This window comes from Pleurodeles waltl, chromosome 12 (genome assembly GCF_031143425.1).
Source record: "Pleurodeles waltl isolate 20211129_DDA chromosome 12, aPleWal1.hap1.20221129, whole genome shotgun sequence".
In the NCBI taxonomy this organism is placed as follows: domain Eukaryota; kingdom Metazoa; phylum Chordata; class Amphibia; order Caudata; family Salamandridae; genus Pleurodeles; species Pleurodeles waltl.
In genome coordinates, this window is record NC_090451.1 from 663152111 (window position 1) to 663170720 (window position 18610).

Here is an 18610-nt window from a genome sequence, read left to right on the forward strand (position 1 = left end):
TTGAAGCATTCAGTTTACTGTGTGCACTATGGGAAAGATTCTCAGGCCCTAAAACTGAGAATCTCTTGAAGGAAAAATAATGCATGCTTATGTCCTGCATTACAGAAATGCTGTGTAAAATAATTACATTGGGTTGATGTGATAACTGTAGATTTTTGACAATGTTATTCAACAACAAAAGCTGGAACCCTGAGGCATTTTTCTGCAGATAAGGACTCTACCCGTAATGTTAGCCCCTGTCTGCTAAGTAATGGACAGTCAATGCCATTAAGTCTACCCATTTCCATATAAGTAATGCTGAAATGAGTATCCAGTCTTACAGTTTTCCCACATATAATCAGGGCAATTGAAATTATGCTGCAAAGCAAGAACAAATTATGCATCCGGACTCAGGAAATCATGCAGCAAGGAAAGAAAATTATTGTGTGTAATCCAGCACATTCTATGGCAGTATCATATGCGTTTTTTATATTTTAGCACACAATAAAAACATCTGGGGAAACATATCACCTCATTAGTACTAGTTTAATACCCAAATACAAACCTGCGCAACTAAAAGGGGAATAATAAGTCTTCCACCTTTGCAAAAGCGTTGCAACAGGACTGCACCACACATAGGGGGTCTTTGACCGCCAGGGCTGTTTTGGCGATTGCACCACCAACAGGCTGCCGGTGCAATCTTGTGTATTTTGACCGCGGCGGACCCGCCACATTTGCCCCGGCGGTGATAATCCGCCTGGGCAGCGGGATTACAAGTCCCCGATCGCCAGCCTTTTGCCAGGAAAAGGCTGGCGGTACGGGGAGTCGCGGGGCCCCTGCACTGCCCATGACACTGGCATGGGCAGTGCAGGGGCCCCCTGACAGGGCCCCATGCAGATTTTCGCGACGGGTCCATTTGCGTGTGTTGCAGCCCAGCGGGAATCTCAAAATGACCGCGGCGGGAGTGCGGCTGCATTGGCAGCCGCCCGGCGGTCAGATCTTGGCGGGCGGGAGGGCCATAATTCTTTTTAAAGTAACCTTTGACCCTTTTGCACTATAAAGATATTTTATTGAATTCTGTAAATTATGCTGCGCCTCGTGAATTATGTGGTTATTTCAGTAAATCCTTAACTATGCGGAAAATACTACAACTGCAAAATCGCATAATTCCAGTGGCCCTGCATATAAGGAAATATTGCTTATCCAGCGTACCTATTTTCCTGTAGATAAGGAATTTAGGACCATATGACTACCCACTGTTGACACTCAGATCCTACATGGTCTCTGCACATCTCACCTCTTTAGAAGGCTATGAGGGCATTAATTATATTAAGCTGATGCATCACATCGCCCTCTCTGTACCCCATGTAAAACCTAGAAATAACGGTTGGAAAGAATGTTTAATTTGCAAGTGTGGTTTAATTCTATTTTTCTCATTGGCATCTTGCTATCGGACCAGAGGCTTTGGTGTCGACACAGTTCGGGGTTGGCGTGGATACTTCCTTACGCCAATTCTCTGCATGCTTTGAACACATTACAATCAAGGGAAAGGAAATTAATACTGGGAGCACCATTTTGCACCTCACACCTGCCTACGGAAACAGGGGCATGTCTTTTGTCATGCAGAAGATGAGTCAAGGCAATCATCCCTAAAATGGGCGTCAATGTCCAGAGGGTGATGGGGCGGTGGGTGCAAGGCCTCAAGTACGACATTTACATGTATAGCGTAAACATCCACAGTCCGGGCTGCGAAAAGTAATTAGCATTGTAATCTGATTCCTTTCCACGGCTAACAATTATTTCTTTAAATATATTTCAGCAGAGTAACTGGAATATGTCAGCAGACAGACAAAAGGTAATGATGAAAATACTTGTACATGTTTGTCTCCTGAATTTCTCACAGCACCTGTAGTTTTCAACCATAGATATGTTAGAGGACACAGAGTGTGCTCCTTGATTCACAAGACTGTGCAGAAGGAGTCTAAAAGTAATCAGTACTTTGCATGGTATTTTTTTGCAATTCAATAAGGCAAAACGGAATATATGTTGGTACAGTAAATCAGTACCCTTTAAAAAAAAAAAAAAAGCTAAGTAGCTAGTTAAGAGCACAATTGTGAACAACAGTATTAGTCAGCAGAAGGCAATATATAAACAGAAAAAACATCAGGATGTACTAATGCTCAAATCGAGGTATTAATGCAGGTGCTCAACTCTTTGTGTGGGTGAGTACGCAGTTAACATGATGATCATCTGTGCTATCATACGTGTGTACAAATGTACCGGTACCATGACTGTCAAGTAGTCCTTGGCACAGGTGAAACAGTGTACAACTTCGTCATTTTGTTTATAGTATGGAGTTTCTTTCTAATAGGTTTAAGATTTTCACAGTAAGCCCTATATGCATGGTACCACTGCACTGATCTGTCCCTGTAAGAGTGTTCTGTCTCTTCACTGTCACTTCAAAAGTAAGTCAGTGTGCTTGAACCAGTGTGCTTAAGTGCAGCATTCCAGGCGTCAGGCAATGCCCAAGTGATCTGGACTAATGGTATGCATCAATTATACAGATAAACGTTGAAGGGGAGAGAGTTGTGCAAGGATGTGTGTGAATGGCCTGGTTCAGTGTACAGCAATGGAGATATACAAGTGCAGTAGTATAAAATGATACAGGTTTATCACTGTAAATAATGGGTCTGTGCAGATATTGGTGCATAGCTGTCGTTGTCAAGGGTATAATCATTGATTAGTATAAGGTGTGGCTACAAAGATGTATCTCTGCAGATGTGTGTTAGGTGTTTCAGTGTGCAAACTAAGAAAACTGTACATCGGCATCCGTGTGGAAGTGTATGACGGCGCAAGTGAATCCGGGCACACAGTCCGACTGGTGTTTTGTTGGATATTTGGCTGTTGTGGCATATACGGGCAAATGTGGAACTGCACAAGTGCTTCATTGTAGAGTGCTGGACTTTAAGTGAACTTAAGTGTTCAAACGTGCTTGTGTGAGTATCTCAATGATAGAGAATGAGTGGGCAGGTGTATGTCTCTATGTATGTGTACATGGGTTATGAAGGTATATCAATGTAGAATATGTATCAGTGGAGATCTAGGGTTTATGTAAGAGACGCAATTACTTGCTTGACTCTCAGAGCTGACCACTTTCTACACAAAAAGTGTAGTGCAACTGCTGTCTGGCTCAGTTCAACTTTTGCAGTTGTTCTTGAAAGTAGGATCGATGTTGACGTTGTCAACAGCTGCCAGCAAAGATTTCCAAAGAGTGAAAGCATGTCCGCTTTGCTTCGAGATATAACAGAGTGACTAACAAGTACGAGGGAGATATGTCAGCAACTGTGAGCAGAAGGTCGATATATTGGAAATTAACACCTTATGCAAACCAAACGTGATCTTACGCGTAGGTCTTTCAGTTATCGAGCTAGTGAAGGGATGAAAGTGTCGTGATGTGTCTGTTTTTTCATACTGTTCAATAGGTCAGCGACCAAACTGCAGATTAAATGCAATTTTTCAAGAAGGCACTGAGGCAGCGCCTTACAAGAGACAATACCAAAGCTCATCCATAATGAGGTCATTACTGTTTCTGCCCTATCTTGGGGGAAATCTAGAAAGAAATCCTTTGAAGATTCAACTCAGTCGTACCCCTAGAGGGTACAACTGAGTCATACAGCTTGCCAGCTGTTTCAAGCCAACTGACAAGCTGGGAGGCTCATTTCCACTTGGTCGACTACAGTTTGTTGGTTAAGCAGTTTCTATCTGTGCCCAAACAAAGGACATGGCAGCATAAATGTAATGTTTTGATAAGGTTTGTTGGAACAAGCAAGACAACTATCAGGTTCACTTGTGCAACTAAAGTTAACTGGCTGCCAAGCAGAAAGTTGGGTTTTTATCTCGGAAGGCGGTTTAAGCAGGAGCTGGTGGACAGCTTGACAGAAAACTTGCTTCTTTCTTGAAAATAAGCGACACACTTTTGCTGAAGTCTAACTTCAGCGAGTGCTTCTCTGATTCGCTGGAAAGGTACTAGTCATATGCATGTGTGAAAAAATCACGTATGCCTTGGTTCTTTTCAACTTGCACGCCTTACATTCATCTATAACAGCCAGGTATAGTTTTCCACCATTTTTTTATGCTTAATCCATGTTTAATGGACTCCTATGTTGTGCTTATGGTGAAGGTCTTAACTAAAAAGTCATTAACTCAGTTTAGGATGTTGGCGGAGTCTACTTGCACTAAGACGATGGGTGGCACAACACACGGTGGTGGGTCTAAAGCATATGCTCTGATTTCTGGCATGGTCTGGATGGCGTTAAAACTGGGGTGCGGCAAGTGCAGAGCGCCTGACAGTATCTGTGTATGAAGAGTACCATATACGGCTGTACAGAATAAGACAAGTGTACGTTCATGTCAGTATGGAATGCCTGTACAGGTGTAACAGATGGAATATATGTGCGTACAAGTGTCACAATGCAGATTTCATCCATGTTAGGTTTATAGGTGGAAATGTATGACTATCCTTACCCTGTACTACAACCTTTGGAATGAAACGGCTCAAGATGCAGGTGTCTAACTGTAAAATCTAAGTGTGTGCATGTGCATCACTTATGAGTGGGTAAAGGTATAAGTGCATCTCAGTAGAACGACAGTACCGGTACGGCAGTGCTGAATGCATTATGGTACAGGTACATTATTACAGAACGCATGACTGCACTAGTGTGTCAGTGTGGAATGTTGCAGGATCAGCTGCATCACTGTAGAAGTTATGAGTCAAGATGTGCCTTGGATCAGCATACAACGCACAGCTGTAGAAAAGTGTCATTGCATAATACGTGACTGTACTGTGTCTCAGCAAAGAATGTATGGCTGTACAGTATATCTGCAGCGTTGTTTATCCTACAGGGGTATCCTTGCACACGAGATCTGATTACACTACAAGGGTAGTGCCAAGGTAGAGGGCTACAGATTGTTGGGAAAGCACTCTATGTGGATGATGATGCTGAGAGCCTCGTGGAAGGAAGGAACTAGATGGTTTCAAGGGGAAAGACGTTGATATAGACTTATCCTTGGGGTATAATATGAATGGAGTAAGATTTATGTTGAACAACTCTGAGGGAGGTGAGCTTTGTGAAAGAATGACTGAGGGAAAAGACTTACTGTGAGAATGATTTGGATGGAGGAATTATGTTGCAATGGATGGATGTGTTGAGGTACGGATTGGTTCTGGAAAGAAGTTTGGGAATGCAAACAAGGACTCAATGGTTGAATAACTTTCAGGGAAAAGGACCACAAAGGGAAAATGGCGTTAATGGTGGAAGACTCCATGGGAAGCGAGGTTGATGGATCAGGGTCCATGGGTAATGATGCTGACGTAGAAGGACACAGGTAAGAACAACACTGATAGGGTTAGACCGCTAGGGAATGGTGTTAATTCATATGACTTCCTGGGGTGAATAACGCTGAAAGAGGACTCCATGCACTAATGATGCTGATCTGGGAAGGTTCAAAGGGGAATTGTGTGGATGCAGAAACACTCTACTATCAAGTGATGCTGATGGAAATGAATGCATTGAGGAATGACCTTGATGAACAAGGGCTCAAGAGCGAATGATGATGATTTGCAAAGGATGGGTCAATTTAGTTTACGTTAGCCAATTGAATGGATTGTTGCAAACTCATTAGCTATGCTGGGTTTGCACAAAAAAATAACCATCATCGGATTTCCATTAACTGCATGCAAGTCATCCACAGAGCAGGGCACCATTATGCCATGAGAGAAGCATGATTCCCCACAGATAAGAAGAAGGATTCACTCGACTGGAAGAGTGTGCACGGATCTCCTTCAGCCACGAAGAACTAAACAGTCTTTGTTCCTTCTCAAAAAGGTGATCAGGGACAGATGAGTGTCATTCTGACTGGAAAGCAAAACAGTTTGGAGGGGGTAATATGTCTCAACTCATGGTTAAGCCACAAAATGCACCAAGAGTGGTCCTAACCCAAATCTTCAGAAAACTCCTATTTGAAATACCATAGTCTACCATTTTGCTTTTGTGGATACATCTGAGGCTCTCCATTGGTGTTGAAGATGTGTCAAGCTCACAAGTCCCATAAAGGATTTGGGAGGTTTCATCCAATTTGGTTGGTCTGGCTGGAAATCCAGAGGATCACTTGGATTGTCAGGTGCTTGACAGGCGGTTCTTGGCAAATGACTGATCCTACCTGGCACTATAATACTTTACAGATATGCTGATGTTTAGCGAGTATTCTCCACTGATTTCCTACAGCTTCCAATCATTTAATGCAATAAATGGAGGTGCTGCACGATCATCATGAGGAATACACCTCAGGGTTCCCTGCCATTCTGGCACGCTCGGCAGTCAAAGCCTCCACTGTATGTCAAACCATGCTCTCCTTGTAGGTTTCGTTGAGACTATGTGGTCGCTGGCGCCCACTCTCCAACCTTCCTCCAGATAGTAGGCGGCGCAGGGAGGAAGTGGAACTTATGTCGCCACAGCTTCGTAGATGCATGGCTTCCTGGCCTGGTACTCGTAAAAGATCCTGCGGCATCTGCAAAAACGAGAAATTATAAAGTGGGAAATAAGATACGGGGGCAAACGTCCATTAATGTAATTATAAAATAACGGAGAACTATTCTATTCTTAGACTAACACTTAAAAATGTCCTTAGTTCACGCTAAAGGTGAGACCAGAAGTGACCTGAAATCACTTCCTGGAACTGAATTCTCTTGCCAGAGTTGACACAAAATTACCTCCCTGCGATTAACTGTAACTTAAACATTCAGCGTAGCGATCTGCCATTTTTTCAGCTTGCGTTCATGTCAGCTTCCACGGAGAATCATAACCAGCTTTTTAAAAAAATAATCTTAATTACCTTAATTTGATTGGCAAGGAAGAAAATATATTTTTTATGACGTAATATAACCTCTCTCTAATTACAGCCCAGTGTCTAAGCTACTGTTGGCGTATTCAGGGCACCTAGCGCAAATAAGGAAACTGGACCCTCCATCGCCTGGTTTTAAGGTAAAAGGCCACTCACTGGAATGGATTTGGGCCCCTGTACCTGCTGCATTATAGCTACTACCCTGTTTGCTCCCTCTTTGATGTAAAATACTGGAGAACATTGTTTTAGGTGCCTAACTCTGAATCTCCGTTCTAATAACTTGTTCAATACACTTCAGACTGGCCTCCCTGCACTATACTCTATTAAGTCAACAATGCTCACATATACAACTGGCTTCATCAAAGCAGCTCATCTTAATTGTGCATCATGAGTACTCATACTTCTTGATCTTTCTGCAGCATTTTACATGGTTGACCACGCCAATCTACTCTCCTTGCTCAACGTCTAAGCTTCGCTTGCTCTCCCTTAAACTTGTTCTCCTCCTAATTCTCAGATGTTTCTTTTTTCTGGTAGCAGGTATTTGCAAGTCATCATCGGACACTGCTGTTTGTGAGCGCACCTCGAGACTTCGTCCTGTGTCCATGCTTGTTTTCTCTGTACATCATCTGCTTTGCTCATATCACCTCCTCCTTTGGCTTCTCATAGCATCTCGAGGCTTAATAACACCCAAATATTTTTCAGTTTCTCATCTTTCTCACTACTCATTTAAACAATTCATAGTGCTTTACCGCCCTTTGCCACTGGATGGCACTACGACCCCACAACTACATGTTTTTCTTTTGCTTTCCATTCTAAACAGCCAAAGCACTGATAAATCCCCTTGTCCCCAGTAAGTAGGTTTCATGTTACTTGTGCTTGTGGCCCTCCACAATTATTGCTTTGCCCCACTAGACAAGGTCTTAAACTGTGTTAATTGAACCCTCTACAATCTACCAGGGCACTCTCATCTTTCCCTAACAGCACCAGGCTTAATGGGTCTGTACAAAAAAATGGATCCCCTCAGAAGTTACATAGAGGCTGATTTAAAGGCAGTCAGTCCTGCGGACAACTCAAAACATTCACCAGAACAGGTGTCACGGCTGTTCCTGTCAATGTTATAAAAGTGTGAAATACAGCTCCGTTAAACATGACGGCAACCCATCAAACTTTCACGATGTTTTACTTTTTCCAAAAAACAAAACTCCCACAACAGGAGTTTGTTTTTGGAAAAAGTAAAACCAATGGCCTCCATACGATGAGAAATGTCTCCCCTGGTGTAGGGTCATTATTATTATAATTTTTTTTTTTTTTACTGTCTCTCACCGCCAGGTTTTACGTTACAGTACAAACAGCAAAAACATATAACACTTTAAATCGGATGGACTGTGTTGTATGTGAACCTCCGATGGCCCATAGTTTGCCCCGCCGTTGAAGGAGTATGTCAGTGATGGAGTAATCTTGGTTACTGACATATTTAAGGTCTGCATGTCTGTAAATCGGGCAGGCGGACCTTCTGTTTGTCGGAGAGGGTATTCCATCACAGTTGCAACACAGTATTCTCTCTGTCAAACTCTAAATCAGCCCTTTAAACTTATTGCTAAAGCTAGTCACCGATTATGACCTGTCCACCTTACTTCCACCTTCACCCACAAGCACCCAACCCGAAACCCGAGATCTTCTGGCTTCACTGAGCCTGTGCTGCTGCTCTAGTATACTACCTTCTTCTTTTCTGTGGATAGCAAATGACAGGGCCACCGAGACCATGCAGGAATTTAACACTTGAAGCTAAGGAGTATATGCTAATTTCCGACAGCCCTCACCATATATGTGTATGCTCTTGTATCTTCACATTCCTGATTCCTTTTCCTTAAGAGCAAGAGAGTGAAAGAGTGAGTGAGTGATTGAGTGAGTGAGTGATTGAGCGAGCGTGTGTCATGTGTTGTTAACCACAAACAGGTTGGGGTGCGATGTAACATGGCTGTTCTACTATAAAATATTTACTTTTTGAAATGCAGTGATGCAAAATAAATAAGCATTTATGCTCAGCCCTTTCATCAGCTGCTGTTATCTATGGGGATCAAAAAATCAAGATTACACACACCACTCTCGACGGACTCGGATGCAGATTTGCTCCCTACTATAGAAGTCTTTGTTGCCATGCCACAGTGGATGGATGCGAACTGGTCTGGCATAAATGGAGGCGTAAGAGATACCTGTAGCTTGGTTGTACCTTGAGCACTTGGGCATGAGTACCTACCTGCTTCTGGCAGGGGGAGCTGTTGCTGGCATGCTCTGCACCTGGGGCCAGGTTGCGCTTGGATCTCTGGAGGAAGCGGGCTACCAAGACCCTAGTGCCACGGCACACTTTCAAGTCACCGAGAGAGAGTGCGCCACTCTGCGAGAGCCGCTGTACCACCTCCTTTGTCGCACGCAACTGCCTCTTCCCGACTGAGCATGCACGTACCAGGCGACGAGAGCCAACACGTGTCAGATGCGCCTCCGAGCCCAGACCTGTGAAGGGGAGAAGCAGAGTGTGAATCGTATTGTTGAAAAATCTGTCACACGCCACCTCTAGAGGAACACAGGAGTGGTTTGGAAGACTGAAGGCTTTAGAAAGGGCAGTCCTTCAGAGAATCCTTGCACTAACTCACAATCATGTCCTTCCTTTATCTCCCAGTCTCTTTCAATACCAAAAAGTGTGCTTAAAACATGCTGTCTTACATTGCCCCACAGTATTCACTACAAGTTAACAATCTTTTCCTTACGTGCACACCAAGGGAGATGGAAGCTAAGCAGGAAGAGGGGTATGAGTGAGTAGGGCAAGGAAACACTACCTAAGATAAAGGACATTGGCTTGAGACTTACCTCCATTTGCCAGGTTTTGAGGTGGATGACATGAAAGACATATGTACAAGCAGGTACGGCTGAGATGGAAATAGCCAACTTAAACAAATGAGACCATCAACTTCTGCAGAAATCACACAGGGGTTGAAATAGACCTCACTATTCTCCAGCCCACCCCTGACCACACATCTCCTGCACACATAAGTATCCTTTATACATGTACCAGACAAGATGAAGGCACAATATCTCGGTTACTCACATTAGTGTCAAACTCAACGCTGGGAAACATGGGGCCTGATTCACAAATGTAAGCTTACAGTTTTGTGAAAGTGTACTACTTTTTATTATTCATAAACTATGTGCTGAGTTTTACAGCTCTGCTCTTCCTATATTTGTGTGTGCGAAGTTCTCTACACCGATGGCAGAGTCTCCAGGCGCAGAGAACTCAGTTCAGCTTCCTTGTGTCCTATGTCAGTGAGCAGCCTCATGATCTCTTCCAAAATCTAGACACGGAGGAGGAGACAGGCACCAGCAGGGTCCTCTGCCTGGAAAACATCTTCTCAGGGCTGGTGTGGATAATCTTCCCCCTAAATACAGAAACATTTCATGTTACCTGTTCCAGGAGGGCCATTATTAATCCTGCTTTAGTGGTGCTGGTGACAAGCAAGAGCCAACCGTGGCAGAACCTCCTTTAGAATTCAAACACAGGGGATGTGACAAGCCGTCTACAGAGGTGACTGTGTTTCCCCCCAGGAATTTCGGCAATACTCTGATCTTACCCCTAGCAACCGAGTCTTGGCAATTTGTAACTGCAGATGAAAGAGGTGCTTGAGGTGCAGGAGGGTTCTCTGGTTGGATTGATGTGTTGGTATGGCAACATCGGAGAGTGTGACCTATCTGGGAGTAGAGCGGGCACTGGAGCTATTGCAGTCAATGTCCTTGGAGACTGTCACCCTTCCAGCCACGGTGCACTTCTAAAGGAGGGAGCAAATAGGAGCTAGCCAGCACTCACCATTTACAGTGAGGAGGCAGGATGCAGCTGGTAGACAGTGCAACAGGTGACAGCGGCTGGACCGTTGTGTATGTCTATGAAGTCAAACTGGCATCAGGCCTACAGAAGTGTGCTTACAGTGAAGAAATGCAGAGTCTGGTGACCGCCTGGGTGGTGAGGCTGCTGTATTACAGCTCACAGTCTGGTGTAAACAGAGAAGAGGGAATGTGAAGGTAAGGATCATCTTAAAAACAAACAACAGGGTTGTAACTTGAAGCCTGGCTTGGGCGAAGAAAAGGGACTACTACTGAATTAGGCACCAATTTAGGCATTTACGTTTATCTGAGCGGGGAAAGAAGAAACTTGCGGAGTATCAATAAAATCAATGAGGTCGTCAATGCAAGGGCCAACGAGAAGGAAAAAATTTATAGCAGTGGACATCTTTGTCCTTCAAAGAAATGAAGGCAAATGGAAAACAAGAGGCAATCTCATATTAACACATCTCCCACTAAAGACCAGAGGCCGATATATAAACATGAATTCGCCAACCACACATTTGTAAACCAGAATGTGCAATCTGCACAGCTGCTGGTGTGTGAATGAGTGTTCAATCTGCAATAAGGCAAAGTTGCACTGCCAACTATCTATTCGTAGGGGGTCGCAAAACAACCTCCCTAATGAATAATGATTAGCAAGTCACAATCTGCACCCCAGGTGATTGGCTACAAGGGCAGGGATTGAGGACTGCTAGGGACGGACTACTCCCAATCCTGCATCTGCATTTTCCTACGGGAATCATTTTTTTTTTTTTTTTTTATAAAGACTTTTTTATTTTGCAAAAAGAAAAGAAAAGGGTAAATACAATGGTACATACATGTAACAGGATGCCAACGTGCATCTAACAACAGCCGAGCCCATACTCCCAGACAGTACAATATGATTGGTGGCTATACTTTGTTTAATCTAAGGACCTGCAGCAGCCTCCCACTTCCCCCATATCTTATTATATTTGTTTGGACAGCCTCTGGCCTCATATACAAGTTTTTCATTCTGCGCACACCAGTCTACCCCTTTTCTCCATTTAGTCAGTGTTGGGGCACTTATAGCCTTCCAGCCCGCCACTATATCCCTCTTGGCTACCAGGCACGCCACCCCCAGGAAAGCTCGGTCCGGTCTCCTCAACCCAGTGTCGCCCATGATCCCCAGTAGAAGGGGCAGAGGATTCCTCTCTATGTCTTCCTGTAGGACCTCGGAGATTTCCTGCAAAACAGCCTCCCAGTATGTCACCATGACTGGGCAGGTCCATACCATGTGGAAAATGTCGGCTGTAGGGTTTCTGCAGCGAGGGCATTCCGCTGTGGGGCGTAAGCCCGCTCTGTGTAGTTTGATGGGTGTGAGATAGGCTGTGTGAAGATAATATGTTTGTATCAATCGAAGGCATGTAGCCATCGCTAGGGCGCGTGGGGCCATCAATGCTTCGTCCCAGTCCATCTCCTCCATGGGGCCCGTCCATCCCTCCCACCTTCGGCGGATCATTTTGTTTTTAATGCTGCTCATGTCCATTAAATGTACAGGTTCTGCGTTTTAAAAAATGGCTCCCACTTGGGAAGACAGCAGACAGTGGTCCACAGTACCCCCTTATACCACCTCAACTATGGCAAGAAAGACTATGGCTCTTATTCAGAGGTTGGAGGGAAATGAAAATCTTCAAACATGTAAGACATGGAAAACAAAAAGCAGAGCCCACTGATCAAATATCCTCTACATTTCTGTATTTATGGTTAAGACAATTCAGCTGTATACTTAATGTGTCCTCCATAAAATTTAAGAGGGGATTTTCAGTTCACCTAAAACTCCTAAACTTGTCTAGGGTCGGGGAATCCTTAAAAGGCTCAGGATCATTACAGCCTAACTATGAAGGCATCTCTAGAAGGTGGAGGGGTGGTTGATGTCCTCTGCTGTTGGGAGTCTTTTGCACGCCCAAGAAAGCCTTTTGCAGTTAAAATGGTATTGTAACCTGTTTGCTGCATATTGCCATTAGACAGTGAAATGCTTTCAGTGGGATTTTGTCTGTCTATCATAAAACATCGGTGAGTACAATGGAGTGTATGAACCACAATTAAAAAGAAGGTAAAGAGGTGCTGCTGCAGAGGTGGCGGTCAAACACAAGAGCAGCATTGAAAGACATGACATAAATGAGCATGACAAGAAAGCCAGCACGTTTTAAGCAATGGGCTGGTCCTTCACCTTCTTTAAGTATTGGTATTGATCACAATAGGTTTAAAAAAAAAAACCTTAGTGACAGGTTTGACAACTCTAGTCCACCCGCAGAATGGTGGGAGAGGAAGGACAAGGAGCGGGCCTAGACCACTATCAGGACAAGGAGGATTAGGACCACAAGTACCAAATCCAGGAAGCGCAAAAAGAATCAGTCAATGAGTACAAAGATATTGGCCATAAGGACTAAGGTCAGGAGTACCACAGGGCCAGGAACATAAGAACTGGCTCTAGAGTACCACATCCACTGAGGGACAGATGAAGCCTCCAGGAGAACCACCATTTTGTGAAGACATATTTACTGGTCCTTCATTGACATCATTTGTGCAACCTTAAAGCTACTGTACTCTCTTGTGCTCTCTCTCTCTCACAAATACACTGTGATCTACACACCTTTCGCCATGCACCAATTTTGTGGACTGCTCAGTGTATGGAAATTTCCAGTAGGCCATCTCTGGGTGGGCAAAAAGGCTTTCAGCCACAAACTAGTCACCCTTTATCCTGGTGTTAGGTTGCAGTAGTGATCCTACCCTATGGGTGGGCATATCTTTTTGGTAAACCTCCTAAAAGGTAGGACATGACCTCTACTGCTGAACATCCAACCAAAAACAAAGAGTAAATGCTGTGAACTCCCAGACTGCCCAAGCCACTGGAGAAAAAAAAAGCAGAGGACACAAATGAACACTCTTCGGAATTCCTACACTTGGGAGGCAGACATCCCACCCCTTCATGAGGGGCAGGTGTGAGGACCAACTCATCAAACGTCAAAGGCCCAGTTCCACAGTCCAGTGACCAAAGAATGACCTGTCACCATGCAGGGTAAGGACCAAGCCTTGATTACTGAAGGATGACTTTCCACCACTGAACATTACATTCTCTTTCTGAGAGCCTCACCAGTGTCTCCGGAAAAGTTAGAAGCATCTTCCTCCAAAGCCTTAGTGTAGAGAAGCTCCTGGTAACCTGTATGACAAAAATGAACATGAAAAAGTCCCATAACTCTACAGAAATACGCTTAGATCCTTTTTATCTGTGTATACTTTAGCAGAGTGAACAAAAAAAGACAAGCTCAAATCACCTACTAACACAGGCATAAAGACGTGTTATGACAGTCACATATGTAATTAGAGATACAAGTAATTCCTCAGTGTGACCGTCATAGAGTGCATCCATCACTTATGTCAGTGGTTCTTTTGACTGCTGTGGACCCCCACTTTATCATTACTGGAACCCAGGGACCCCCACTGAATCATTATTGGAATCCGGGGACCCTCATTGAGTCATTACTGAAAGCTGGGGACCCAATCTGTTAATATTTTTTAAGCAGTCGTGGACCCCCTGAGAAGGCTTTGCGGACTCCCATGGGTCCCTGGACCACAGGTTGGGAACCATTGACTTATGTTATTATTAATCATGTGACGTTATTGTGCATTTATCATGCCAGTTGGGATGTTGTGTCAATAAGCATACCCCATTGGTTTACAAAGAATCATTCCCTATCAGACACTTTGCTGCACTTGTCACATAATCCATGATGTGATGGATAATTTTCAATTGTTAATAAACAAAAAGTTTCAAGCTCAGATGTATCAAATGCTACAAAAAGTGGTACATGGAAAGATTGAAGACAACACACTCAATCTTTTGAAAAAGTTAACATGCCATCTTTCTTCTATTAATTTTATTATTTAATAGAGTAGTGAGAATTTTGTTTAGAGAAGATCTTTTGCCTTCCTCAGGAAACCAATACTCTACATATGAATGTGTATTTGAAACTGGGTTGATAAAGTCAATGTATATTTGTCAAGGGTATTTTGTTGTTTCAAAATGCAAGCATGTTCATGTTTATCTTGGAAAGTTCTAATGGCATCAGCTACTTCAAGAGGCTATTCAAAGTTTAGAAGACCTAAACGTTTTGAATAATTAATTTTGGTCTGATATTCTTAATCCTAATGTGTTTATTAGGGTGTACTGTAAGTTGCTCAAGATAATTAACAAACTTTGTAAAAAGAAGACTTGTAAAATAATCTTGTAGAAAGACAGAAAACGTAACTTCAACAAACAAATACATATTTTAAGGAATATGGCAAGTAAAAATAGGAGCCTTTGGAAAAAAAAAACGGGCATAATGGAAATAAACGGCGGCGCTGCTCAAAGGCGAGCTTAGCTGAGTGTCTTGCAACTCAAACGAAGACGAAAGACTCAAGGCTACTGCACCAGACACCCTACAACTAAGTCTTCCATGGCAGAGTAATGTGAGGTTAAACGGAAGTGCTTAGAAGATTACACCACTGACAAATAATTGTAGATAAGTCACGACTAGGGTATAATAGAGCAGTGAGAAAGTGGGGCAGCTGTGCTGCTATGTGTAGCAATAGATGCAAACAGACAAAATGGAACGAGATTCAAACAAAAAAAAATTACAACAAAAATAAGGGATGGCGTATTCAAAGTCGGTAGGAGGGTGTGAGAAAAGGTGTCGACTGAGTGGAAATAGCCACCCTTCAAATCAACCATAAAAGAAGAAATGTTTGCTATACGAAGGGCAAAAGAGGTTAGCGATGGGTCATGGGCAAATATGAAAGCGTATATTGCCAGGTTTTTAGAAGCAACAGGAAAAGCAAGTTGCAGAAAAGAAGGTATACGGGGGTACCTACAGGTGTGAATGGGACTTTAGGGCATACATTGATTATTTTAAAAAACTTGTTACATCTCACAGGATGTACTCCAATAAAAAAACATAAAAATATAAACAGAACCAAGGGGCACTTGTATAAATTAGCCTGACAGGGAAAATAGTGTTGCCAATTCACCGTCTTAAAAATTATTTTGCAGGGAAGCGACTCTAAATTAGACCTATATCCCATCCAAATAGGGCTCTAACATATTACGTTTTTGTATAGTGTTTCGTATTGGAAACAAGAGCATTCAGCGACTGTATACTGTCCGAACAGAATAACCATGAATCTAAATTCGAGAAGGTATGTTTTAAATCAAAGTTGGGATTCAAGTGTGTATTCAAGTAGGCTTGTGTTCGGCTAAGAGTAACATTGTTTATATTGAACATAAATAAAACAGAAGCATATATTGTTGGTAAAATAACATTTTAATTAGAATCTGGTGAATGTGTACATGTTTCTTTCCTAAAAACCCTCTATATTGGCCATTGTATTTGGATGCCCTTGTAATGCTGACTGTGTGTTACAATGTCAAAATAGCTAGAAAATTCCACTGAATGTGCTGTGCAATTTCCTTTAATCATTTAAGAAGGTTATCCTTGTCTTAACACAGCCCACTTCAGGATATGGTTCATCACTGCCACATAATATTACAACCACCATTCATTTAATCAGTCATTCGAGTCACATCACTGCCACTTGTACCAAACAGTATACTAACTTTCTCCCAAAGACACAAGCCTTTCAGGGTCACAGTGATAAGTAAGCTCCTCTAGTTTGATGTGAAAGACGTCAAATAGACCTACTATTAACAATACACATAAGTGGGCTTTGTGTCCTCCTTCTTCATCCATTGGATTTCTTCAACAAGCCTCTTGAGACAATCTTGCCCAGATCTAACAATATTTGACGCAATGCAGCAACACAACTTGCTGTGCTGCATCAAATGGAGAGAGCAGGAATGCACCATAGTTACTAAAATATGTTGCATTCCTGCTCGCTCTCTGCGCTGGTGCACTGAGTGCTGCATAGCGCCAACAAAGACATCCTTGCACCACAGTGCAAGGGTGCCGGTGTTACAGGCAGGATTGTTTTCATGCTAGAAGGGACACCTTTCTACACAAAAACAACCCTTAGAAGCATATTCCTGTTTCGATTATTCCATTATTTAGACAGTGCAACACCAGAAGTTTGACATAATTAGCTTCTATCGTGCTCCGCAGACCTTGATGAACTTTTGGAGGTCATTACGATTGAGACTTAGCATCATAGGATTCTCATCCCTTAACATGGTCTTTGGGAGGATTTTGTGAATGATTTTGGTCATCGATATTATACAATGGTCTAACTTAAGTTTGATTCCTTCTTTTCTGACCTCCCTATCAGCACTCCATAATCGACACATTATAGTTCAGATGATGACCCTTGAGTAATTGGGGTCGAAATGGCATCGACAATCGAGACAGCGAAAATAGGCTTTTGGGATTTACTACATGATACTTCTTAATCCTTCTCTCAACATTTGGTGCATGTACTAAAAGCAATATATTTTTTGCGTACGTGCTGTTTGCTTTTCTTCTTTAATGTGTATCACATGCGCCGTTCATGGGCACTAGTCCACAAGCACTATGTGTTCACTTTGGTTTATACACTGCACTTATTGTTTTTGATATATGTTGATGATGCTGTGTATAATCTTCTGTTTATTAATTGACAGCACAAATGTAGTAACTTCTGAGTGTTTTCCCCTTAAACGCAGGGCACGACTGCAAATATATTTACTTATAGCACACACACATGCATTCAAGTGCCTGTGTGGCCATGCAACAATCCTCACACATATCGGGTTCACTTACCAGCTTCGTAAGACATGGAGATGCCTGGGTCACTGTGCGACTTCTGGAGTTTTCGGGGAGCCGTAGCTCCAACTGGTGTGCGAGGTTGGGACAGCTCGCTGTACCTGCGCTGCGGGCACTGCGCAGCCTGGCAGGAAGAACCATGGTGCGGGCAGGCTTGGCCTCTATCCCGTGTCACTCCAGCAGAGTTTTTACCCTTCACCCGCACCTCTGGGAAGCAGGGTCCAACAGAGTGGGCAATGCTCTCTAAGCGGTTGCAGCTGCGGGTTTCGGCTCCTCCCACGTGGGGCAGAGTGTCATTGCGTTCGCCAGGTGTGGAGCACGAATATGACCGCTCTCCTCGTGCCCTGGGTGTTGGGGTTTCCTCGAAGGGTCCCTGGAGGCCAAAGGTAGGGCTGCGCAGGTGATGACCACACTGCACGCAGTCCACACTGAGGCAGTAGTCTGCGCGGCTCCGCTGGATGGACCGGAAGAGGACGTAGTCCACTGATCGGATGGATCCCTGCATGTCCAACAGGCACGAGTCCTCAGAGGGGCTACTGTCATCCGGGATATCAACAATCTCTGACATGACCAAAGAGGCGCTGTCCATGGACACTGAAAGAAGGGAAGCTCATGAGGATCAACACTTCAACACACAAGCTTAATGAGTCAAACACACTAGCATCATGTATTATATCAAAATGGACAAATAAGTGGGTAAACAGGTTTCACATAAGAGAATTACCTCCTCAACCCTCTTCCGTGCTCTAGTCCTTCATCACATCATGAGAGCATTCCCCTTGTACACTCATGCTGGTATTTCAGGTGGAGCCATGAACATGGGGTAAGTGTGCCTTTTTTCTTGTTTTGAATCAGGTAAAATGTGGCACTGATGATTGTGGTAATTCGCTTTTGTTACCAATCACCTTGGTTTCCACTTATGTGTCTGATGAGGGTGAAGAAGGAATAGGTATTTTAGGTCGTACCACATTTCCCTCACTTCCGTTGGTCTGTCTCTTGTGATTTTCTGGAGACTTCCATTGTTAGTGAAGAGGCTGAATACTAAGTGATCCAAAGACAGATTTGAATGGGGCAGTTCAAATGTC

At 43.4% G+C, this 18610-nt stretch overlaps 1 protein-coding gene across 4 annotated transcripts in view; it reads right to left on the reverse strand.

The window, feature by feature from the left end:
• Positions 1 to 1381: 1381 nt before the first annotated feature.
• ENTREP3 (endosomal transmembrane epsin interactor 3) overlaps positions 1382 to 18610 on the reverse strand; it is a 71326-nt gene continuing 54097 nt past the window's right edge. For all 4 annotated transcript variants that reach the window (XM_069218433.1, XM_069218431.1, XM_069218432.1 and 1 more), the window contains 4 exons: positions 17523 to 18119; positions 13886 to 13951; positions 9137 to 9390; positions 1382 to 6546 (listed from right to left, as the gene is read on the reverse strand). In XM_069218433.1, the coding sequence (XP_069074534.1) occupies positions 6376 to 6546; positions 9137 to 9390; positions 13886 to 13951; positions 17523 to 18119 (1088 nt within the window). In that variant the 3' untranslated portion in view covers positions 1382 to 6375. The remainder of the gene's footprint in view (positions 6547 to 9136; positions 9391 to 13885; positions 13952 to 17522; positions 18120 to 18610) is intronic.